Source organism: Vanacampus margaritifer, chromosome 5 (assembly GCF_051991255.1).
Source record: "Vanacampus margaritifer isolate UIUO_Vmar chromosome 5, RoL_Vmar_1.0, whole genome shotgun sequence".
NCBI classification, from domain to species: domain Eukaryota; kingdom Metazoa; phylum Chordata; class Actinopteri; order Syngnathiformes; family Syngnathidae; genus Vanacampus; species Vanacampus margaritifer.
Genome location: NC_135436.1, coordinates 29505606 through 29532483, shown reverse-complemented (window position 1 = coordinate 29532483; position 26878 = coordinate 29505606). Strand labels below are relative to the sequence as shown.

Here is a 26878-nt window from a genome sequence, read left to right as displayed (position 1 = left end):
GACACACGAGCCCATCAGAATCGGCACTGCCCCCCCCATGCAGCTTTCAAATGTGCCTCATCAACATCAAAGAGGTGCAGCCGTCGCTTCCGTTCGGGATGCCCTACATTTTCCGGCACAATGACACGTCCAGAAAGTCTTGGTGGCGTCCGCGGCTCGCTAAAAGAGTTTGCAGAACCGTGGTGAGGCCGAGCGCATTTTCTGCGGTCCCGAGAGAGACGCGCAGGCGTGGAGAGAGGAAACCCTGTGGCTAATTTATAGGATTTCAATTAAGCATCTCGGGAGCGGATTAGGAAGGTGCTCAGAAGCTCGATGGAGCCGTGCGCGGGATGATTTGCAAGCGAGCGCAGGCAGCGGGGGAGGATATCTTTCGATCGGGCAGCTGGAACCTAATGGGACTTTAATTGGGCTCTAACTGGTCTCGGTTGGGCTCACGCTGGCGGACCTGCGGTTACACCGCAGCGACTTGATTGACAGCCTCACTTGTCTGAATGACAGAATACCGAGGCTGTATTGACAGCGCATGCTTCAAGTCACAGAATTCAGATTTTTGGGGCACAATTGGAATGTGTATCATGTCAGCCGTTAACTCATTCACTCCCAGACATTTTCACTGGAGCAACCCCCTTTGCTCCTGGCTGTTATACTGGATTTTGACTGATTTTGCAAGGCCCACAGAATATTGTGTTCTATTGCTATAAAAACATGGAACCTACCAAAAGAAAGATTAGAGTCTCTTCTTTCATCAGAAAAAAAAGTATATTTCTATCTGTTTCCGTTTTGCAGCAATTATCATTGGAATATAGCTAAGTTTCATCATTATTCGTGAATCTATTAGAACTTTGAGTAAATGGGCTTTTTTTCAACATGGCCCTGGTTGATCTCATAACTACCATTGCTTCATGCATTTTGTTCAGTTCAGAAAAAAACATTTTTTTTTTAAAGCGAGTTAATTTCGGATTGGACTGAAGCCAATCGAAACAGGAAAAATTCAAATAGAATCGATTGATGAAATTAGAATCGATACGCAGCCACAGAAAGCGACGGCGCCTGGTTAGCAATTAGTATTAGAATATAGCTAAATTTCATCATTATTCGTGAATCTATTAGAACTTTGAGTAAATGAGCTTTTTTTCAACATGGCCCTGGTTGATCTCATAACTACCATTGCTTCATGCATTTTGTTCAGTTCAGAAAAAAACTTCTTTTTTTTTAAAGCGAGTTAATTTCGGATTGGACTGAAGCCAATCGAATCAGGAAAAATTCAAATAGAATCGATTGAGGAAATTAGAATCGATACGCAGCCACAGAAAGCGACGGCGCCTGGTTAGCAATTAGTATTAGAATATAGCTAAATTTCATCATTATTCGTGAATCTATTAGAACTTTGAGTAAATGAGCTTTTTTTCAACATGGCCCTGGTTGATCTCATAACTACCATTGCTTCATGCATTTTGTTCAGTTCAGAAAAAAACTTCTTTTTTTTTAAAGCGAGTTAATTTCGGATTGGACTGAAGCCAATCGAATCAGGAAAATTTCAAATAGAATCGATTGATGAAATTAGAATCGATACGCAGCCACAGAAAGCGACGGCGCCTGGTTAGCAATTAGTATTAGAATATAGCTAAGTTTCATCATTATTCACAAATCTTTTTCAAACACTGGGGAAAAGAGTTTTTTTGCAACATGCCACTGGTCTTATACTCTGCTGCCACCTGCTGGCCGTTTTTTTTGTAATAACTACCATTGGTTTAAGCGCCCTCTTGCGGTCAGAGGCTGCATCAAAGCATCAAAGCCTTCTGTATGCTCTAGCGAAAAAAAAAAAAAAAAACATTAAAAAAAAAATCTATAAATATGTTTTGGGGACCATGGCAATATTTAAAATAAAAAAATATATACATTCTTGGGAGCAAATGAATGGAATCAGACAGTATTGCTTTGGAGTCATCTAGCGGCACCTTGGGGATGAAGTGAGTTGAGGAGCTTCATTTAGACAAACGGCTCTTTACAGCCATCTTGTGGAAACGATGGCAATTACAGCACATTATAAATCTTTGGTTTGGCTTAATTATTTGCAGATTTTGCAATTCGCAGAAGTCCGGCCTTCCAAAACAAATACAGATGCACATCCGGCCCCAAGCCAATGCAACATTATGCTCCAAAAGGCAAAAAGGCCAATGCAAATAATGAAGTCTGGTTAGCCTTCCTCTGAAAACCATCCGGAAAAGCTCCTTCCGTCGCAAACCACCTCTGATTGAAATTGATTGATTGAAATATTTATTGACAACAAACAAAGCATGTTGACAAACAAACAAAGACGCAAACTGCTGCCAAAGGGATAAAAACACAATGCAGCAATCGGCTTATTTCCATTGTGGTTCTTAGGATCGAGATTAAGCCATGGCTGAAGGTTATCGGTCGCCATGGCGACGGGCTGCAACGCTCGGACTCGAGATGCTTCCCAAGTGAGGCCACGGGTCGGGGAGGGGGGGTTACCAAATTGAGTGAAAATAAAAATGGCTGATGTCTTCTTTGGGAAACCAGCAGGATGAGCAGGAACGTTTCCCCATTGAACATTTTAAATTAATAATCGGAGACTTGACACAGATCCAAAAGGTTGCCTGACAAAAAAAAAAAAAAAGCCATCTAAATCTGAATTGTTTAATGAACATTGCAAAATATATGACATTGTTTTCCCCACTGAAATTAATTAAATCAATTTTTTTTATTATTATGTATATTTAATAAAGAAAATAGCACTGTATAGAAAAGATGAACAAACTGCTTTTTTTTTTTTTTTTAACTCATTCATTGCTATTGACGGCTAAGGACGTCAAATATCCATTTTCCACCCAAGTGTAATTACTCGATATTGCATTATGCATGTGTACCTTTAAGGGGTGTGGCCTTGCGAGTATAACAATTCGTCCTATTCATCGGTGACTGTTGCACTCCTTCAGTCAAGCAATGGCGTATTTACACTCAAATTTTGACTTGTAACAAAGCAAAAAAAAAAAGTTAGTTGGGGCACTCATAACTCAAGGTAACATTATTAATTGCTGTCATGAACGCGCTCAAATGGAAACGCCGCAGCCACGACTTTTTACGATTCCACAGGGATTTGAAATTGGAATGCACGATATCGCTGTAGAACAACAACGAAGCTGAGGCAGATGAGCGGGAGCTCCAGCGGGTCTTTATCGTGTGTTCACCTTGCGGCAACTCAAGCAACACATTTGTTATGATGTCAGAGGCGAGAAGAAAAATAAAAACGTGATTAACAACTCAGGGGAGTCACCAGGACTTTGCCGTTGTAAACACTGTAACGCCGCGTTCATCATAAGCCAAGGTGAGTTTTAGGGTTTCCGCTTGATATGGAAACCACCGCGCCGCAGAACCACGGTTTCGACCTACGAGTTTGGGAGATTGCGAACGGGTGCGCAGTGAACAAGAATACGACGTTGATGGAATATAGCGCGCTAAAAATTGCGTTACTTCGCCGCCACGTCATAGGAACAGAACTCTGTTGTGAACTCCGTATCCTTGACAACGAAGAATGTGAAAATGACCGAATAGAACCGCAAATGGACTTTATGTCATTATGTTTTGGAAATTCTTACCTGGTAATTTGATTAATTAATAGGACAATCTGTAGAATCTAAAATGTACTAAAGGGATACTTGACTCATTGAGCCATTTCCAAAAAGTGAATATTTTATCCAGAATTAATTTGACAACTTTATTTATTTTCATGTACAATTAATACCTTTAAATAACTCTTTTTTTCCCACTTGCTGTCGACTGAAGATGACATCACCTGTGTTGAGGAAGTAGGTAACGACCAATCATGGCTCAACTGTTTTCTGGGTTTGGTCAGCAAACTGAGTCATGATTGGTCGTTACCAACTTCCTCAACACAGGTGATGTCATCTTCAGTCGACAGCAGGTGGAAAAAATGTGTTTTTAAATATCTTCATTGTACATGAAGAATCATGAAGTTACCAAATTCATTCTAGATTAAATATTTACTTTTTACTGATGAAAATGGCTCAATGATTCAAGTATCCCTTTAATAGCTGCAGCTCTAGTTACAGCTCTAACTAGTATAAATACTAAAAAAAAAAAAAATGTGTCACATGCTCCAATACTTTAGCCGACATGAAAAAATGTGCCGGTTCAAACAAAAGGTGCTAACGTCAGAGTTGATTACCGATCCAACTTCAACTCATTTTAAAAAGTGAAGACGACAATTCGACTACTTAAGAGATGTAACCAACAAGAAAACCGTAAAGCTGTCCAGCGGGGGGAGGGGACAAGAATTAAGTGGAAATAAAAGCTGAACTGTTGATGTGTCTTGTCTTATATCCTCCTTTTTCAGGAATTGGCCTCACTCATACAATATATATATTTTTTAGAGCGTATAACCCTTCACACCACACATGCACCGTGGCATTAATTTCATCAAAGGCTCACAACACTGGAAATTAAAAAAAAAAAGAAAATCAGCATAACTGTTGAACCAAGTCTGATTGAGGTGGAGAGAAAAAAAAAAAAAATCAGACGACTAAAATAGTTGTTCAAATGTGAATCATGCCTTGATCGCAGTGTAAGGCTTTTTGAAACGGGACATTTTACCTTCGTTAAAGGCTGAGAGTCAAAGGAAATCATAAAACAACGTAAGGATCCATCCGTCAATATATGAAAACACATGGAAACAACATACTGTACAGTGCTGGCTGTGAAATATAAAAGGGAGTTGCATTTTTGGTACTAAATATTCCTTGGACAGCATCAAACTACATCTTGCATTTTGCCTTGACTTCTTTCTTGATCTCCACAATCTGAACATTTTTCCTGAACTGAGGAAGTTGCTGCAATTATTTCAATCACTGCGGAAAACAAAATGATGCTAAAAAGCTTTGCAATTGATTAAAAGGTGGAGTGTAAAGGTCACGCGGAAAGAGCAGAGAAATGCACCCGAATATTAAAGCCCCAGAGTTGAAGCGCATTACAATTTCCTCAATAAGCAATAAAAGTGGAATTTGGCATGATGAATGCTGTACGGTAGAAATGGATCCAGCGTTTGCCTCATGCTTAGGTTGCCAATTTTCTTTTCATTATAAAGCATTTGGCATGGAAACAGAAGTAAAGAAATTAGTTCCTTAAGTAATAAAACTACTTATTCAAGCAGATCTTTTTCATGGACGCTGTTCCAGCAATTCCTGATGCAAGAAAACGACCAGAACCAAGCACATTTTTTATGAGCTACGCTGAGTTAAGATCTGCCAATTTTTTTCTCTCACAAGAAACTCCCAGGCTGCAAGAAAAAAAACATCGTAATTTGGCCGGCTTGGTGACGAAGTGCAGCCTCCGTGAGTGAAAATACTATGGAGGAACAAAACTGCCAAAATAAAAAAAATAAAAATATAAATATAAATATATAAATATATATATATAAATAAAAATAAATGACTAAATAAATACATAAACAAATAAAAGTGAAAATAAAAGCAACAATATATATATATATATATATATATATATATATATATCCCTGAAGAAATAATTACAAGCAAAAAAAAACACGATTAAAAAAAATACAAATAAAGTAAATAAAAACAGTGGAGCCTAACTCAAGACACGCTTAGGACCGCCCCCTCATTTGAATAGCATTTCAACCTGACAGGGCATCTGCATCATGAAATAAATAAATGTGAGAGCAGAGCGTTTTTATTTATTTATTGATTGATATTTAATTATATTTTTTCTATCCATTTTTATTTTCACTTTTATTAATTAATTAATTGATTAATTATTTATTTATTTATTCATTTATTTTTAATTTTAATTTTAATTTTAATTTTAATTTTAATTTTAATTTTAACTCTTTGACTGCCAAACGTTTTCAGAAAAGGGATGCCGTGGGTGCCAGCCGATTTAAGCATTTTTGACTGATCTTTCAAGGTCCACAGAAAATTATGTGTTTGGACTATGGAAACACACATACTACCAAATGAAAGATTGGACTCTCATCTTTCATCAGAAAAAAAAAAGTTTGTTTCTACCTTATTCCGTTTTTCAGTAATCAACTATAGAAAATGGTTAGTTTCACCTCTGTTTTGGAAAAAAACGTCTTTTAACGTCTTTGGCACTCCTCCATAGGATTTTACTAAACGTTATTTAACGTTTTTGGCAGTCAAAGAGTTAATTTTAATTTTAATTTTAATTTTAATTTTGGCAGTTTTGGTCCTCCATAAAATACAAACGTCTGAAAACTTTCTCCCAAATCGTAGCTACTCTCTAGCGCTGCCCCTGGTCGCCATGGCAACACACGTACTGCAGCCGTAATCACCTCAGCACACCCCGCAGTGGAGGGGGGACTGTAATCATTGATCTTTGGGGTGTTTTGAGCAAAACATGCCACAGAGACATGAAATAAGACAACTGAAAACCGCGGGGATAAAAGTGTCATGTCTCCTGTAAGGACCCTTTTTTTGTCGGCAATAGAATGTATTGGACGGTGAATATGACATCACTGCTCTCCTTCCTTGTTAATAAATTTGCTCCAATCCAGACAGTCACCTTGACAGGAACGGCGAGCGGCGTGCGGCCGCCGCTCTCTGACGGTCAGCCTCGTTAACGCAGCCAAAGACTTGTGATCTAATCCCGTAATGCTAACAACGGAAGCAAACATGCTTGCTCTCGTCTCCATCTGTGGACGCAGAGGCCATAAAACAAGCGCCTCTCGTTCCCAGCTAATTAGCTACAAAAGATATGGGGCAACAGTTGTTAAATCCAGTGACCTTGACATCTACTTTGCCTCGCACCTCCACCACACCTCGCTACAGTGAAGACAAAAGCCCATGCATGGCCCTGACTTTCTTTCAGTCAACCAAGTGGTGATGGACGACAAACTTAAATATATAAAACTGTAATATAACAGAATTTTACTTTATATTCTAAAAAAAAAATTCTGTATTTTAAACATATTTAATTTACAAAAATAAACTCAAATTTTAAATGTTAAAAATAGTAAAATAACATGAAATCCTTGTAACTGTAAAAACACACAATATTCATTTTCTTTTATAAAAAAAAAACCCTATTAGAAATACATATATTGATTGTTAAAATTCGTTCACAAATGTATCGTAATTTCACAAATATTTGTCTGAATCTGTTATTTAATGGAATAAAATGTCAAATTCAACATTAAAACCCTAAAAAATAAAATAAATAAATATATTTATTGAGAAATTAACAGTAAAAAAAAACTGAAAATGTTACCAAATTTTCTTTGTGAATTTACTTCTTTTTTTTTTTTTTTTTTAAGTGAAAATAACTACAATTTATTTAATGTCCTGCAAATGGTAGCATTCATTGTATCGCCATTTATTTTGAAAGGACATCTAATGAAATATACTACTTGATAAAAAAAAATAATAATTAAATCATAAAAAAGAAACGGTAATTTTCTGGCAGCAAAATTATAAACACCAGTGGTAGAGTGGCCGTCTGGTATCCCTGAGGTTGTGGGTTCGATCCCCTTGGTGGACATGTACCCTTGAGCAAAATACTGAACTCCTAATGCTGTGTCATCAGAAGGTGAATGACTCGTCAAAATGTAAAGTGGTTTCACAGTCTCGTAAAGGGGGGGCGGGGTTGGGGGGGGGTTTGTTTGTATGGAAATTAATTACCCTAACAGTCAACTCTTGCAATTTTGAACCCAATATCTAGTTTTTCAACAGTTATTGGCCATGTTTTGAAAGTATTTCCTGGTGCCCCAGCTGCCAGAATTTTTTTCTTTTTTTTTTACAGAAAGATTTTACAGTGTAATCTGCCATGCGACAGATTTAGAAGACATTTATCTTCACTTTACTGTTACTCGGTATCGGTGAGTTTTCAAAGTGTGATTATTCCAATGAGAAAAAGTGGTATCAAAACGTACCTCGTCCTAGAATTTTTTAACTTAGGCCCAATTGTCCAAATGTGTGTAACCTGCTTTAGATTGCCAACCGTCGGTTTGCTATGCCGGCTACATGCAAAAACGTCGACGTTGAAATGGTGGGGTGGTGTCTGGTCGGTGCTGGATTTCACTTTCCTTTCCTTTCTTTGGTCCTTTCTCGGGTTTCCTGACGGCCTCACGACTGGCTTGAAGTGTTCGGTTTAGGGAAATGGTATGGGATTTTTTTTTTTTATAGGTTTTAGGTGAACTAATGAATGCACGCACATACACATATTCACCCACATACAAAAAAAAAATACAAAAAAAAAAAAAAGGAGAGCAATGATGATGACATGTCAAATCGGTAAAATTACCGAATGAACAATACTGAGCTCTCCAGGAAAAAAAAAAAAAAAAAAGAAATGGTGAAAATCAGCAAGGAAGTCAAAATATGGAAAGGTGGAACGACAGCAGAGAGCTCTCGACTCTTAAGCACATCATCAACGTGACAAATTGTCCTCATTCATATGCTAATGTCCGCCGCAAATTTGAGTATTTGGGTCACAACACATAAGCTCCGGCGGAAGATGACTGAAAATTCAACTGGTGTCTGGGATCGCTCCCGAAAATGACCAGTGGCCTCGGTTCGCCGCGCATCATTACAGGCCACACTCAATGTGCTGCTGTTAGCGCACATTCTAATTAGCATCAGATCAGCGCCATTAATCCACTGCTGAAGCAATGGCCGCCGTCGCAGAGGCGTGCCGCTAACGCAACAGACGTCCATCATCTGATGGTAAAAGAGATCATTTGTCTGATTGCGTTCAAAAAAGGCTGCTTGTGAAAAACCCGAGCACGGCTCTATTTTATGCGTGTCATTTTTACAAATGACTGACCAGTCTCAAAAATCGCTCGCCGTCTTTGTCGGTGTTTTAATGGTTGATGGAACAAAAATGGATGATTTTGGATGGGCGAGGATTCCGCTCGACGCCGACCCAATGTCTGATTTGATTAAGAAATGTTGTCACGTCGCGTGAGAGCGCAGTGCCAAAGTGGCCAAACAATTGTTGTGTTCAGCCACCAAATTGCTTCATTGGCTTCATCAGAGTGTATGAAATGAAAAGAACAAGACGGGCTTGTGAATCTTTTGTCTGTTTACCGGAGCCTCGGCCTCCACTGTTATGTTTATGGTGCGAAGGCGGCAAAAAGAAAATGAATGATTGAAACACCGCCAGCCTTTGCGATACATGCTCGGCAGACATTAAAAGCGATGGGAAAAAAAATTATATCTGCTATCCAGAAACAGACAAACAGCAAAAGAAATGATGCTGCTTGGAGTAGGTTAGAGTTATTAAATGTAAGAATTTCATCGGTCACAATCGATTCGGACCCGCGACCTTGTCACCTAAACGTCGGTCAGGTGAGACTGCTATAAGTTCACTGAACACCGAAATATATGTTTTTTCAATTTTAACCCTTGTTTTTTGAACTAGCTCAGAGTTGCGAATTTATCAAAATATATATATAAAACATACTCCTAGGCATTTTGCAACATGATATGAAATAGATTAACAAAAAAAAAACACAATTTTACCATCTGATGATTTGCTGAGAAGATGGTTTTGTTTGGATTGATTTCCTGCTCAACAAAACAGCATGTTTGTTGCCAGCCATCTTGTCACCACCACTCTGGCTCATGTAAGTGCAATATTCATCCACTAGATGGCCCCATGCAGGGGTCAAAAGTGGCACTCTGGACTTTTGAAGTTAAATTTGTAAAAAAAAAAAAAGAAAAAAGGTCTTTGTTATTTGAGTAGCATAATTTATAGGGGCCAAATTTGACCCCGTGGGTTCTCCAGGGTTAAATAGACATGGTTTCAACGCTTTCTCAATTTCAGTGGCGTGCGTGCACCTGCTGTGGCCCTGCCCAGATGAGACTTGCTCTTCAAACCCGTTCAAACCAGCTAACAGTTGGCAGCTTTTAGCAGCTTTTTCAAGTGACAAAAGAAGACAAACTGGTATGTCCTGAGGAGAACATACTGTGCTATTTAGCTCCAGACACCATTTTTGATAGACATAAAACTGGCTGAGAAATAGAGAAAAGAGACTACAGGTAAGATGCTGCATGCGGAGGAGGAAAAGCATCAGAAGTGATCTGTGCCAAAAGAGCACAAGCTAAATCGAAAGGAAAGGTTCATAGGACGACAGCGAGTCCAGCTATCTCTTATGGTTTTGGATGACCAGAAGAAAAGAGACAGCGCTGGAGGTGGCAGAGTCGAAATTGCAGACAATCTCTCCGGGACTAATAAGGAAGGACGGGCTCAAGAATGAGCTCATCAGAGTGACAACGCAGACGGGAAGGTTGGGAGACAAAGCTTGACAAGTCAGATTGAGGTGGTTGGACGTGCAGAGGACGGAGAGAGAGAGAGAGAGGACATATCGGTAATGATGGCACAATGAAGCTTCATGAAGCATTTGCGATACTTTTTGACTCCTCTAGATGGTGCTCTTGGTTTAAAAATAAAGGCAAGTGCAATAAAAATTGATTACATTTGCATTGCATCTTTCAATCATGAGTGCCATCTTGAGGAGTCAAAAAGTATCGCAAGTGCTTCATGAAGCGTCATTTTCCCATCACTACATATCGGTAGAAGAATGCTGGAAATGGAGCCACCAGGAAGGACGATTTGAAGACGATTCAGATTCAGGAGAGATGAAACATGATGATTCACCGTGGCAACCTTTCAATAGCGATAAGCCAAAGCAGAAAGACGTTTACCGTAACAGAACGCATAGAAAAGTCTGCGGACCCAAGCACGAGAATGAACACCAAATCAGCCATTTTTGATTGAAGTAGCGGGAAAATTATTTGGCTCATACTTTACCAGGCCTGAGATTTAGCCAGCCGGGCTCCTATCATGGGAAATTGAGGTAACCCGACAATTTTACAGGTAGCCCGACCCTTTGATTAGAAACATGGTCTTTTTTTTTTCCAAGTCGTATCGTCCCAAAACCGAAAATAATGCAGTGTTCTACGTTAACCCTTTTCGGGTGTTGGCCCGATAAATCGTGGCGGCTCTGCATATTATATTGTATAACAGTAGATTGGTTGTCTCCCAAGCTGAAGGTCGTGAGTTTGTTCCTTAACCCTTAAGTAAATTTTATTTATTTTCAATTCTTTTTTTTTTAAACTCTATTCCAAGTGTAAATTTGTCTCAAACAGTCTAAAACTGAGTCTATTTGGTCCCACTCTAAATAGAGTCAAATTTACTCTACAGAATTTACTGTGTGGTACTCTGAAAGTCCATAGCCTCTGAAGGAGATGAAAAAAAAAGTAGACAAGCAGGATGAATTGAATGCAAAAAAGGAACCAACTGAAAATCAATCGGAAACCTCAGACCCATCCGGGCTGGATGCGAACATGACAACCAGACAGCTGCGGTACACCAGCCAATGTATCAGAGGCACAGAGTGGACCCGAGTCGTTTCATCAAACTGCCACCCGGCGCGCGTGTGCGCGAGTGTGCACAAGGGTGCGCTATGGTGACTGATGGCTCTCTTATGGTCTTATTTGGTCTACTGTGTAATTACTTGCATCAACGCAACCTGTCAGCCTCAATCTGCCGAGCATCACGAGCAGAATGCGGCTCGCTGAGAGCGGGCGGAACGTCAACAAAGCAATCGGTGTCGCTCGCGCCAACACACACACACACACACACACACACACACACACACACATCTACGCCAGACGGTGTTGCAGGCTGCTAAACCAACACTGCGGGGCACAAGCACACTTAGCCAGCTAACCGGTTGTATGGCTGCCACAATAGGACAGGAATGATTTCTTCATTGCTTGGGGTAAAAGCATCTTAATAGCAAACAAACCAAAATAAAACTAGGAATGGCACACAGAAATAATGAAGCCGGCAGAACTGCGTGGCACGGAGATTCGAGATTGTTTTCGCATGTGGCTTTCATTTACCAAATTCAAACAAATGTGAAAGGGGTTGTTTCAATTTTATGAGAAAACAAACAAGCAAGGAAGCGAGCGAGTGGTGGGTCCCCCCTCAGGGTACAATAGTCAATCAGCAAAGCACAAGGGAGGGGTTCAACGTTTCGACTTTGATCTCCATCATGGAACTCCTTTGCTTGACGGCAATGAATCAGACAAGCCTTTATACTAGTGGTTCTTAAACCCTGTTGGAGGTACTGAACCCCAAACGTTTCATTATTCCCATTCACAAAATTGTTCTTTATTGAAAAATAGCTGTTTTGTTAAGATGGGAACCCACAATGTAGTAGATCCAATAAAAACAGCAGTGGCCCCAGAATTGAACCCAGTGGAACCCCAAAAGTTTCAATATTCACAGTCACAACATTTTTCTTTTTTGAAAAATAGCTGTTTTGTTAAGATGGGAGCCCACAGGTAGTAGATCCAATAAAAACAGCAGAGGCCCCAGAATTGAACCCAGTGGAACCCCAAACGTTTCATTATTCACATTCACAAAATTTTTCTTTTTTGAAAAATAGCTGTTTTGTTAAGATGGGAACCCACAATGTAGTAGATCCAATAAAAACAGCAGTGGCCCCAGAATTGAACCCTGTGGAACCCCAAACGTTTCATTATTGACATTCACAAAATTGTTCTTTATTGAAAAATAGCTGTTTTGTTAAGATGGGAACCCACAATGTAGTAGATCCAATAAAAACAGCAGTGGCCCCAGAATTGAACCCAGTGGAACCCCAAAAGTTTCATTATTCACATTCACAAAATTTTTCTTTTTTGAAAAATAGCTGTTTTGTTAAGATGGGAACCCACAGGTAGTAGATCCAATAAAAACAGCAGAGGCCCCAGAATTGAACCCTGTGGAACCCCAAACGTTTCATTATTCACATTCACAAAATTGTTCTTTATTGAAAAATAGCTGTTTTGTTAAGATGGGAACCCACAATGTAGTAGATCCAATAAAAACAGCAGTGGCCCCAGAATTGAACCCAGTGGAACCCCAAACGTTTCATTATTCACATTCACAAAACTTTTCTTTTTTGAAAAATAGCTGTTTTGTTAAGATGGGAACTCACAGGTAGTAGATCCAATAAAAACAGCAGAGGCCCCAGAATTGAACCCTGTGGAACACCAAAAGTTCCATTATTCACATTCACAAAATTGTTCTTTATTGAAAAATAGCTGTTTTGTTAAGATGGGAACCCACAATGTAGTAGATCCAATAAAAACAGCAGAGGCCCCAGAATTGAACCCTGTGGAACACCAAAAGTTCCATTATTCACATTCACAAAATTGTTCTTTATTGAAAAATAGCTGTTTTGTTAAGATGGGAACCCACAATGTAGTAGATCCAATAAAAACAGCAGAGTCTCCAGAATTGAACCCTGTGGAACACCAAAAGTTCCATATATTATATCATATCAATTCATATTGCACATATTCGTCCGACCACTCTCTTTTTTTACTCAAAAACATCCGCCACAAGTCGACGAGTGAGCGCACCAAATTCCCTGCAGCACAGATTGGCCAAATGGTTTTCTACTGCTGCAATAAAACTATCCATGTTTTCGGGTTGATTGCCCTCAGCTTCTATCGTCACGCAAACTTTAGCCAAAATGTTTGGCCGGTTTCCAAACTGTTTACTTTCATAACATTGCTAATATTTTGCTGCATGATGTTTGGGAATTATTTTCAAAAGACTTATTTAATCTTGAGACGGTCACATCTGTTCCTAACTAATGTGTCATTTGTTCAACCATAGCGATTTTTTCAGGTGGAAACATATGGTGCGAAACGAAGAAAAATAACAGTTTCCTTGGAAACAATGTGTCTGTGGTGGAATGGCACCAGCTGAACCTTTTGCTTTTGTGGATACTTTCTCACGCAGCCTAAAAATCACTCAGGTATAAATGAGACTGTGAAAGATTTGACCCGTCCGTATATGTGAGAGCTGCAAATGTCTGCCAATGTGTCGGGGCCGACTCCACCATGTTGGCCTACGTAAGCCGTGATGGGCTCCAGGTCCCCGCACAAGATAAATACTAGATAATAACCAGATGGATGGATAGAGCCCAACGACAGCCGAGCGCATATCATGTTTAGTGAGCAGTAGCGCGACTGGGGTGTGATCGGAATAGCAGCCGCCCCCTTAACAGGCAAAAAAGAAGCGGGCGTGCGCTTGGACAGCTAAGAAGCACATGTGCGACAGACACTAATCTGTCATGCCTGGAGAGAGACTTGGCTGGTCTTTCCTGACACACGGCAATGTGCAGGAACACCAGCGTACAGTCCACTAAGCCACTAACCGGAACCGGTTGGCCCGCTTCAAAAGATGCCAACCACAAAAGTCAGACTGCAAATCCTGAATGACGGTTGGCAACAATGGCTGCCGGGGCACATGCCCTCTTGACACTGAGGTCCAAAGTGCCCCTTTGTCCATTTATTTTATATATTTTTTTAATTGTTTGTGAAAATAGTTTTGTTGCCTTTCAAAACAAAAATTCAGCAATATAATTGACAAAAAATAAATGATTATTGCGTTATCCTTGGATGAGACGCGCCCCATTCTGCCAGGTCGCTCGCCACTACACCTGCGGTCGGTAAGTTGGTCGCTCCGTTTGTATTTACGTAGTTTCACTCACAGTAAACAAAAGTCGTCGAATGCAGAACACTCCAGCAAAACGAATGCCTTCATTCGATAGATCTCGTCGACGTGATGGCATAGCATGCTGCGTGCTAGCCTAGCTTCAATTGAAATGTCGTGACACGAGTTGTATTCAGCCTCGCAAGTACGATGAGGTCTGACATTTGGGCGCGGTTGGCTCTGAGGAGGCGGGGAAAATGTGCCCCCTTCAGTTTCATGAAGACCACCATCATCATCATCATCATCATCATCATTCCCATCCACTTTCACCGCGTCAAAAATATTCGGTAAAACTAATGTTCCTCTTCCATTGGGAGCTTCTGCTCCAACTACTGATGCGCTTAAGGTACACAGAATATTTTAGTATTTTTTTCTTTTACTCAAATTTAGAAAATACTAATCAGTAAACGTGTACATGTGCAATGTAAGATTTGTATGAAAATGTATTTATCTGTATTTAACAAACAGGTTGCAGTCGGTTTCATGTTTGAACAGCGCTGAAATAAAATATTAAGGCTTAATGTTCCATTAATATAACATTCTTCCATCCTTCAAATGTGAACCCTAACCCAAAGTAAGACATTTGTGTTGAATATTTCCATCAAAAAGTGGTGTTTAAAAATGGATTCGGCCGCATATTGAATCGATTCGAGAATCATATCGCGATATATTGCCAAATCGATTTTTTTTTAAAACCCTCTAGTGGATAGTGCAGGCACGTTATCATGTGCCCTTTTTTTTTTTGCTTTGAGCACCTGCCCCTCTAAAAAGGTCACTGCACGCCCCTTGCTTAGGAACATTTGCTAGCTTAAGGCTAGCACAAATTGCAAAATGCCAACAACTGACTGACTTTAAGCCCTTTAAGCAACACAAAATCTGTTCCCAGAGAATTTACAAAAGTTAAGCTTTTCTGCATATTTGTTACTCTCTGAAAAACGGCCAATATTAATGAAGCTTATGGAATCAGCCGGTGGCCAAAGTACGCACATCAGAATTTGCACATTCATATTTTCTCAGTAGTACCGAGAAATAGAAATAAAAAGCTCAGACTATCGTCAACACTGGTGGAAAACGAGGTCTGACATTGTCTGTGTTTCTTGGGCAGTTCTAACACCGCATAACAGGAAGCAAATAAATTCTGCATCTGCATTGGAGATTTCTCCAAAGAGGGCTCAAAGCGTTAACTATCACTCGGAGGCAAAAAGCCTGATTTGAACCGCATCTCCGCCGCTTTTCATCTCCGCTAACACTGTGCATTTCTGCGGCGGGGACGATTCCACGCCGTCCCGAGCCGTGTTCCATATAGGCCAACTCATTCCATGCTGAATCATCTTCAAGAGAAGGCAGCAGCCCTAATTCTCCTCTGCTGTCGACTCGGGAGCCGCGGCGAGCCTCTACCAGCCAGATGTTCCTTTCACAACAGTGCGACTAACAGCATTAGCCCGAGACACAGATTTAGCATCCAGCCGCATCAAATCTGGCCTCGGTACGCAAACAAAGTGACGGGACACGTTCCCGGAGCGAAGTGGCCAATTCTCAACACAATAAAAAAAACAGCTACATCGAAGCGTGCTGAATACGATTTGCCAGAGATGAAAGCGTAAGAACATTTTAGAAGTTTATCAGGATCAAAATGATCACGATTATCAGAAATATCACAATATTACTCTGAAACTAAAATCACAGCTACACGTACACACATCAAAAAAATTGCAACAAGGTTTATTTTTTGAATATACAAAATGATTAAGTAAACCCTGAAGACTGAGAATCTACGCAGACTTTTGCCCAAAGTAAATTCTGGCATTAAAAAATGTAAATAGCAAGAGCCAAAGGGAATTTTTGTCCATGTAAGACCCCACAAAAAAAATTATTTTTAATGGATTATCAATGAATAGACATGTAAACATATGAAATCATTTTCATTATCAAAATATATGATTACAAGCTTAATTTTGAGCAGATCCCATTCACAGAGCTTTAACTCTTAACTTCTAGAAACAACGCCAACGGCTTTCGGCTGCTCCTCCTTGAGCATCCGGACCAAGTTCTGTCTGCTGCTCCAGGGTTGAAGTCGGGGACACCTGCTAATTCCCTATTCCTAAAGAGGCTGCGCAACATTTTACATCCAATTCAATATTAATGAGCAATAAAAATGTGTGCTATGCCTGATGAGAAGCGGCATCGTCAACGCTGCGACTGTCCTCTTCGCTCCAAACGCGACGGCGTTAATAAATCTGATATCTTTAGAGACGATTGTTGTTCAAGTGGTAATAATAACATTTTCTTCATCTCGACGGGAAATCGGAGTATTGAACACCCCAAGTATGTCCAAATGGCTGATTCTTAAGAGATCTCGTTAAAACGTGGAAGGAAGGATAATGAGCCGTGAAAAAATGGATTTGCTCATCAAGCTGGTCCCTCGGTATTAATCAGCGTGTCATCCGCTTCTCGCAGGGTCCTTCGAGGCTCACCACCAGAGGGATATGGAAACATTACAAAATGGAAATATCCTGGGAATGTATTACTCAGCTGTAAGCCTTCGGAGATGATGGGTGACAGGACGGCCTAACCTCCTTCAAAGGAAATGACGTGTGCATTAAAAGATACTCGGCAACACCCATGTCCGCCGTAATCTACAAACCTGCAGTCACCGCACACATCATTAAATCGCTCCGCTATGAATACGCCACTTGCTGTAATGCACACAGCAGATATCTGCTGCTACACCAATAAAGTGAGTTTCTCTATCCTACACGCTTCCTCCTGACAGATAAGACACATTGCTTTTTTTTTCCAAACACTCTATTGTGCGTAAAAGCGAGAAGACTTTGATCGCACACAAGTAGAAGATGTCTATTCGACTCAAACAAACTGGTCACGTAGTCGTGCAGCTCAAGAAGGCTTGTTCACTTGGTGTTGTACTGTTTTTCATTGGAAATTAAATATGATATAGAATAAACAGAAGTGGCAAATCCAGGTCCAGAAAGTAGAAACCCTGCCACAGTTTGACTTTAACCCCAGCTAGCTAGCTAGCTCTATTGGTGCTCGTTTACCTGCTAGGGAGCTAGCTAGCTCTATTGGTGCTTGTTTACCTGCTAGGGAGCTAGCTAGCTAGCTAGCTTTATTGGTGCTCGTTTACCTGCTAGGGAGCTAGCTAGCTAAATAATTCAAATAATTCAATACTTCAAATAAATAAAAATAGGAATACACACAATTGAAACAAAAAAATGTTTGCACCCCTCACTTTACATAAATTCAGCAAACCCTCTGACCTCATACCTGCTAGCTAGCTAGCTAGCTAGCTCTATTGGTGCTTGTTTACCTGCTAGGGAGCTAGCTGTTAGCTAGCTCTATTGGTGCTCATTTACCCGCTAGGGAGCTAGCTAGCTAAATAATTCAAATAATTCAATACTTCAAAATAAATACAAATAGGAATACACACAATTGAAACAAAAAAATGTTTGCACCCCTCACTTTACATAAATTCAGCAAACCCTCTGACCTCATACCTGCTAGCTAGCTAGCTAGCTAGCTCTATTGGTGCTTGTTTACCTGCTAGGGAGCTAGCTGCTAGCTAGCTCTATTGGTGCTCGTTTACCCGCTAGGGAGCTAGCTAGCTAAATAATTCAAATAATTCAATACTTCAAATAAATAAAAATAGGAATACACACAATGGAAACAAAAAATGTTTGCACCCCTCACTTTACATAAATTCAGCAAACCCTCTGACCTCATACCTGCGGATGGTTGAACAAATTCAAATTAGACCCGAAATAAAAATGAGGTCCACAAGTCCAAAAAAAGAAAGCAACATTTGAATAAGAATGAGGTGATGCAACCTTAAAATAAGATTTACAGGCTTTACGATGGTGAAAGTTTCAATGTATTTAATTTCTTATATGTAAAAAAATAATTGTGAATTCAAACAACCTCAAGGTCAAACGGGCTCCTGGAACACAGCGTGGTCAAGTTTGAAGGGTCCATCGAGGTGGATGACATCCGAAATACATTCTGTAAATGCCAGGGCTGGTTTCGATGGATAGTTTTATTCCTTACAGCTTGTTTATGTTGTGTCCTGAATATTGAAAGCATGATGAGGGATTGCCTTGCTCAAGGGCAGTCAAGGGCAAGTTATCAAGATGCCTGCTTTTAAAAGGTCTTGCGAGCAAACCGCCTTCCTGATTGAGGTCCTGCAACACCTGAAGAATATCATAGTGCGTGTTTGGTTGCTTTTCTTTTCAACTCTATGCGTAAACTCTGACGTATCGATTCTTTCAAATGGTGCTGAAGAGCAGACGATGAATCATTCGCCGCCTTTGACCAACAGCACGCGAGGTTTCGGGGACGCGGCTCAGCTTTTATTTATTTCTACTGGAGCTCTCTGCGCATTTGCTGCATTGGAGCCGCCGTGTCGCTACAGCGACTGGCTGTCACCCGCGCCGCACCGAGCAATACCACTTGGCCTGATCACAGATGCGGCTCATCTCCATACAAATGAGCACTCGCGCGCTGGGCTTTTCCCTTTTGCCGGGGTGCGGGTTTGGTGGTGGAGAGATGAAGACAATGAATTGAATTGAGAGTTTGGTTGACTGCCAGTAACAAATTCGACGTGTTTGTCCCTGACTGTAAATGAGGCAAGAGTTCAGAGCTCCAACAACATCTCACGTCCAACATCATGGCTGCCCAACCACGAATGTTTGTATTAGGGGTGTGCCCCCCCCCCCCCCAAAAAATTGATTCTTATTTAGTATGATTCAGAATCGATTTTAAATGTCTCAAAATCGATTTTTATTTAAATTATTTTATACCGTCTTGCCCTTGTTTGTGTGCGTCTTATGTTGTACTCAACTTGGCCACTTAGGGGCAGTGTGGTTCTGCGCGTTCTGATACAGTTAAGTTGTAGCCACATTAGAGAGTAGAAGAAAAAGTCATGAGCTATGTATGTTTAACCGTGCCTTATGCCCTATGGTCGTGAAAATACGGTAGATTATTTCGTCAAATATACAAACTAGAAATGATTTTTATTTTTTGGACAAAGTTTAATGACTTCACTTTTGACTGACTCTTTTTGACATTTTATGAAATTACCTCACATTTGGTCTTTAAACAACACGGTCAGAACGCACTTCGACTGTTTTCGATTTGTCCTTGCAACCCATGTGTTTTTTTTCCCTTCGGACATTCAGTTCCATTGTTCGTTCACATTCGACATTCCATGCACCTGTGAATGGCACACAATGTGGGTCGCCGGGTCGGTAGGCGGATTTCGGTGACATCATGTGAATACTATCTATAGGGGTCTCGGTGTCTGTTTTACTGTGCATAAAAGATTCCTGCTTATTCCCAGTGCTGGCCCAAAAAATAACCACACTTTTGATTTTGCCACAAGTGGATGGAAAACAATTCAATTAGAATGTTCTTTTCATCCTCTGATATTTACAGCGTTTGCGTGAGCAGCTGCACAGCCTAATCTCTGAAGGGACGATGCGGCGCTGATCTAAAACCTCCCCTGTCACTTTGGCGGGGGGGGGGGGGGTGATGAGCGATGCCGACCTGGGCCGAGAAGAAATGAAGAAATGTTGTCTGAACCAGGAAGAAATATTACTGCAACAAACCCACAGAACGTGCGCTAATTAGACCGGAAATAGAGCCGCGAGATAAATTGCGTTCATGTGGGTCATCAATCAAGAGGCTCTCCGGAGTCGACGGCTGAGCCCGAAACGAGACGCACGCAATACTTACAATTTTATTAAAATAAAGATATTTTTATATTTTTTATCAGTTTGGTTACGACTACGATGACGGTATTGCTAAAGCAATAAACCAGGGATTGGGACTGGCACAAAACAATCTAAAAACAGACATATCAACGGAATAAGAATATTAAAAAATATATATATATATCTAAAATACAGTATTAGCAAGAAAATTCACAAAGACTTGAAAATATATATTTTTAATTGAACATATACAAAATAATTAGAGGTTACACAAATATTAGGGGGGAAAATGGTAGTTGAAACATTACTAGTTTTTTTTTTAATCATATAAATACAACTCTATATATATTAAAGGTGTCAAAATGTGTGTGTTAATTTTGAGTTAAAGTTTCTTCAACGCCACAAAGTTTTTTTTTAACGCTCGATTAATTAAAAGTATTTTATTGTACATTTATCGTGAGTTAACTGTTGAAGTCATGCGATAAATCGTGATTAAAAAATAATAATTGCCTGACACCCCTAATATGAACAAATGAAAAATAAGGGGAAAACAAAATTGAAAAAGTAGAACACAATGGAAAAAATAAAATCCAAATATAAAAAGTAAACTAAATAAATATATATAAAAAAAATAAGTACAAATAATTACAAGAAACAAAAGTAATGCAAAATATAATGATTAGAACAATATTACAATAACTGAATATTTAGGAAGTTACAAGAAATACATTGTTTGCTGTTATGCGAGCAATTTATGGGAAAAGCCAATACTCTACTGTTACGCTCAGAGACACTAAATTGGGTATAAAAGATGATAACAATTTGAAACGGTATTACTAACCGCCTGAAAGGGAATCACGGTTTATTGGTAAACCGTAGACCGGCAAGCTCCCAAACTGCGCCAGTCGTAAACATTTGCCCGCCGAGTACACCAAAAGCTATTAGAACACACCATAAACATCTCTCCAGGGCAAAAAGCACAGGAAGGACGGGCACTGTAAGAGCAGAATTAGACCTCGCTGACACACAGGAAATGGACCCCCCGGCCTTTACTCTGCTTTTAAAACGGGCTTAAAGAAAGAAAGGATTTAAAAAAAAAATGGATGCTTGTTATCAGTGCCTGCACTCTGGGATTTTACGAGGCAGCATTTCCATTTTGCTGATGATTTGGAGAAAAATGACCATTTGGAGAGTAAAAATGAAGAGCCTCAAAATGGAGGTTTCTGAAAAGGCCCCATGTTGCCGTCGAAATATAAAAATGGTAGCCTGCAAAAATAGGATGAGTACAGATTTGTCCCATGACAAAATGTATATGTTTGTTATTCTCGAGGAAGCACCACTATAGTTCTTGTTTGCAGTAATAGTAAACTAGTACTTGAGCTTAGTGAGCAGTTGTGACCGTCTTCCTTCGGTCGACCACGGTACACATCCTATTTTTAGACAAGCGTCTATCAGTACCTAACTACAGTAACTATCTATCTATACTGATAACCATGATGACGTTGGTCATTACCACAGGTGGCAAACCCAGGTCCACAGAGTAGAAACCCTGCCACAGTTTGACTTTAACCCCAGGTGCTAGCTAGATAGCCAGCTAGCTCCATTGGTGCTCATTTACCTGCTAGGGAGCTAGCTAGCTATCTAGCTAGCATCAGGGGGCTAAAGCCAAACTGTGGCGTTTAGCCCCATGTGCTCGCAAGCTAGCTAGCTAGCTAGCATCAGGGGCTAAAGCCAAACTGTGGTAGGGTTTTTACTTGACAGGATTTGCCACCACTGGTCATTACTATTGCGATTCAAAATGTTCATAAAATCTCGTCTCTCGTAGAGTATATATACCCAGAAAGACGCATCGGGTTGTGGTAGATGAGAATACATTATTGTTAGCTAGGGGTGAGCAAGTTCTTTGTGATATGGTTTTAACATTATACGCCATCATTTACAAGAGGTGTTAAAAAACCCGTATGCTAACGGCTAAACAGCTCACATACATACTATAGACATCGCAGATGGCGTGAACGATTTGTGTGGGATGCGCAAGGTGTAATGTGAATTATAAAAAAAAAAAATTAAAAAATGGTGATTACCGTTGGGTCAAATAACATTCATTACAAGTGTGTGAATCTGCAGGAAGATGACACTCCTTAATTAGAGCTCTTTCAAAAGGTCGTTTTTACCGCTTTGAATTGTAAACAGTGAGGCCGTTTTGAGAAAGCGGCCATTATGCCGAGCAATCAATCATACCGCCTCACTTCCGTTATTATTGTGACTCGTTAATTTTCCTGGAATCTATTTGGACAAATGGCCAATTAGTCACCGGTCATAATATGATGATGCAGTCAAATGCTTTAAAATAAACCCACCTACGCGTTATCTCTGGACACCAGACTTGCCCATAAATCACCCCCGATTAAAAGCACACAAAAGAAGTTCTACGTCAAAGGTTGGCTCAGGGACAAGCATAATTGATTTGTCACACTGTTTGGAATGCTATCAATTGTGTAGTATTGATTGTTAATCATCTTAATTGTGTTTAGAAACACAACAGCGACAACTTTTCTTAGGAAACGAGCGACATACACAAAACAGGTGTCAGAATGCAGTACAAGAGTAAAAGTACTTGTTTGTTGGAAAATTTGTAGTTAGTTCTGTGCACTTAGCCACTTTGTGAAGCAATATCTGAGCTAGGGCTGAACGATTATGGAAAATAATCTAATTGCGATTTTTTCCCCCCCGAAAAAATTGTGATTATATTGCGATATTTGCGATTATTTTTATAAGGTCCTCTTCAATTATTTTTTTACCCAAACAAAAAGTTCATTATAAACAATATCAAAACTATTTATTATAGATTACAGGATCTTAAGATAAAGGCAAAAGAAGCCTTCATATCACAGTTTTTTTCTACTACAATTGCAGATTTTCCAAGGCAGAAAAATGCCTCCATGACACGCCAAATTGGATCCCGTCACATCGGTTTGAGTATGACAGTCACAATTTCAAAAGCAACCCGAGTAGAATCTTGCGGTGTTGTCATTTCACAGGATTGTTATTTCTTATCTTACCTTATGATGACTCAAGCCTTTTCTCATGTAAATTGGATTACGGGCTCGTTATATCTCGGGCATGTATATGACTTTGTGTGAATGGGATCAAGGCAAACAAGTCGAGTAAAAGTAAAGAGCTTCCGAAATGACTTTGAGAAGGCAAACACGCAGGGAAAGATGAGAGGCTGAGACAACATTGGTGAAACACACTCAGTCGAGCAAGGCAAGCACGCTTGAAAATTCAAACATCAGATGAGAGCCTTACGGATAAATTCACAGATTCTCTCATCTCGACAATCCGCGAGGAAATAAATAGAATGGTGGCTTACTTGCTTGTAAATGCACCACATCCAAACGAGACTGAAAAATGATCAATGCATCGATTAAGAAACTGCAGGTGGGAAACATCCTAACTTAATTAGTTAATTTGGAAAATCTGATCCGATTAGTCAAGCTAATGCTACAATAATAAGTAGTAATGGTGCCATGATTAATCAATAACTAATTAAATCATTTGCTCCCAAAAACGTATAAAAACATTCTAATTTCAATATTGCCATGGTCCCAAAAACGTATTTATACTTGATTTGAATGTGTTTTTTTTTATGCTAGAGCATACAGAAGGCTTTGATGCAGCCTCTGAACTGAAGAACACTTAAAAGCAATGGTAGTTATTGCAAAAACGGCCAGCAGGTGGCAGCAGAGTATAAAAGTTCAGCCAGGGCCATGTTGCAAAAAAGCTTTTTGGTTTAAAAAAAAAAAAAGGGGGGAAAAAGACAATGTTTAAGGGGAAAAAAATAATAAAAAATTAAGACAAATAAAATTCTTTGAAACACTATAATTATGCAAGTGGATGAAACAAAATGTATTAAATTAGTTATTTTTAAAATTTATGCAAATATATAAATTTAAACAACTCCAAAATTAGTATTAATAACCTTTTTTTTTTTTTACCATTATGCTGATTTTGTAATTGTGGAGTGTAATAATTGAAATTGTAATTGAATTTAACTGAATTGTGCAGCCCTATTTATTTATATGTGGTAGCTATGGCGGAATTACACCTAGATTGCAGAGGTTCCGTTTTGTTTTGTTTTTTGCCAATTTATGTCACTAAAATAGTAAATGTACATCATTTTCCCCATAGAATTTGTAATAGGAATGACACGAGCAAGGCCATATACACGAGTATAACTGTACAACTGTTGTTGTGAGACCACCCAAAGCTTTGATATGCCTCGCATTACCTTTATATATATATATATATATATATACTCGACATGCCATTCGTAGCAGGAATCAGGAGTGTAATTGTTTTAACTTCATTTGGGGCTGCATGATTTGTAAATGCTGGATCTCACTTCTAGCAGTGTTTTTTTCCCGCTTTGCTCATGAAATAATGGCAACAAGAGATTTCAGAATCATTAGAGACTTTCTTATCAGCAACACTAAGCACCACCAAGCAATTTATGCAGTGTAGGGGATAAATCAATGAAACGAGCCTATCAAAACGATACCGCTGAAAGTAAGCGCTGTCGCTAGCGCTCAAGTCAAAACAGTGTGCAATTATTGGCCAATTTTCACATCACTTGTATGTCCCACTCGTTCCAGTTTACATACATTGGAAAGAACTTTTGCTATGCTAGTGATTCCCGAACGCTGGGCTACAGAACTGGACCGTGAGAGATTGTCAGATGCGCTGCAAGAAATTTTAGTCATGTTCATACAAATAATTAATTTGTGTGTTTTATCTATTTATGCAAGCAATAATGACAGGCAGAGCAATTAAATAGTCTTCCACTAGATGGAAAAATCCAGCCATTATCTGAACTGCTTTTCCTCACGAGGGTTGCGGGATAAATAATTTGAAATTGTGAAAAAATTTAGACAAGATTTTTTTTTTTTTCAGTATAGCTCACAAACTTTTAGTCACATTTTTTGTTTTGTGATTTGCCGGGAGAAATCAGCTTGAAATGAACGGAAATTACATTAATCGCTCTCTGCTTTATGTGTACTTTGACGGAAACCTTCAGATCAGTGGTCATAAATAAGATGAAGCTGCGTTTTTATTTAGTTATATATTTACAAATGATGTCTGACAAACGGCTGTTTGTTATTGAGTTGAGTCACCCGCCACCAAACAGCACTCGTATCTCAGGTCTGAGTGCTCACAACTCAAAGCAAAACATTTGACGTATCAAGGCACCACTGTAGTAAAACAAGTGTCTCGGCTAAATAAAGGTTGGGAGTCATCACTGAGCTAAAATGTATTTTGTGGTCGTCACAATAACTCATTTCAAGGGCAAGTGGCATTTGACCACATTATGTTTATCTACCTCTTTAGCTAGCAAACAGAAAGTTGTGTTAAAGTTGTAAACTATCTCACTCCAAATATTTACTCTCTCTTTCTTGGCATTTCGTATAAATTATTAAGATGTCAGTGTGTTGTTTTCCCATAACTCAACAGACTATCGTCGGTAAGTGGGCAAAAATATCGATTCATATTAACAGGGGGGAAAGAGAGAAAAAAAGAGTTTACTCACCAAATTAAGCACAGTTTCCACGATATCCCGGTTGCTGACCTCTCCGGCTTGAACCAGTCCGCTGAGAACCGCAAATTTGGTTTTAATATCTCGGATGGGAACCGTCGGGTAGATGATGCCGGCCGGCAGCAGCACGGAACCCGCGCATGACATCGCTGTCTTCTCGCCGGCGGCCGTGCGGTGCCCGCCGTCACCTGGCGCAGGTGGTCGGTCCGTAATGGGCATGGAGCCGGGCATGGAGCCGGGCATGGAGCCGGGCATGGAGCCGGGCATGGAGCCGGGCATGGAGCCGGGCATGGTCGCCGCCGGTGTCTCTCGCTTTTTCCTCGCTGCTGCTACTGGTGCTGGTGCTGGTGCTGCTGCTGGCGTCCGCCCCAAGCTCCGAGTGTCCGACGCCGCTCGCGTGTGACAACCAACCGCCGCAGCCGAGCTCCGCAGAGTACTACCGAGGAGAGAGCAGCAAAAACCCCAAGAACACAACCCCGGTCGCGTCCCAGCCGGTGCCAGTCTAACCCGCACTGTGTTCCATTCCGCTCAGCTGTGCGCGCGCACGTAGCTTCCACTCTGCTGTGCGCGTGCGTGCGCCTATTCCCCTCATCTTGAATGTCGCTTTCAGCGCCGCCCGCCGGCAGCTCCGTTGCAGTGTTCCACTCTGAGGTGCTTGAAAAGAGCGTTAACGCGGCATTAAAAACACGTCAAAGTCAGAACTGTGACACTGGGCGGGAAAATGTTCTCTTCGATACACTTGCTGCACCACGGTAGGAAGGCCGGAAAGAAGCCATGTTAGGAGCCAAGTGAACTTTCGCTCTGTATCTGCCTTCCGGTGTCCATTTGAAATGCCTGTCCTACAAGTGGCCAGGTTAAAAAAATGGTTAAACAAATGTTTTGTTACTGCACAATGTTGTTGCTTTGCCTTTCTTTGTAGTAAATCCTGCTAGGTTAGCTGTTATTAGCTAAAACGTCACGTCAGCGT

General features: G+C 40.1%; 1 protein-coding gene across 5 annotated transcripts in view; it reads right to left on the bottom strand.

Annotated features, from left to right (window-relative positions):
- nbeab (neurobeachin b) overlaps positions 1 to 26878 on the bottom strand; it is a 223230-nt gene extending 196352 nt beyond the window's left edge. For 4 of the 5 annotated variants that reach the window (XM_077566748.1, XM_077566749.1, XM_077566750.1 and 1 more), the window contains exon 1: positions 25906 to 26877. In XM_077566748.1, the coding sequence (XP_077422874.1) occupies positions 25906 to 26202 (297 nt within the window). In that variant the 5' untranslated portion in view covers positions 26203 to 26877. Of the gene's footprint in view, positions 1 to 25905 lie in introns of all 5 variants that reach the window. The other variant, XR_013294247.1, reaches the window with a different exon arrangement.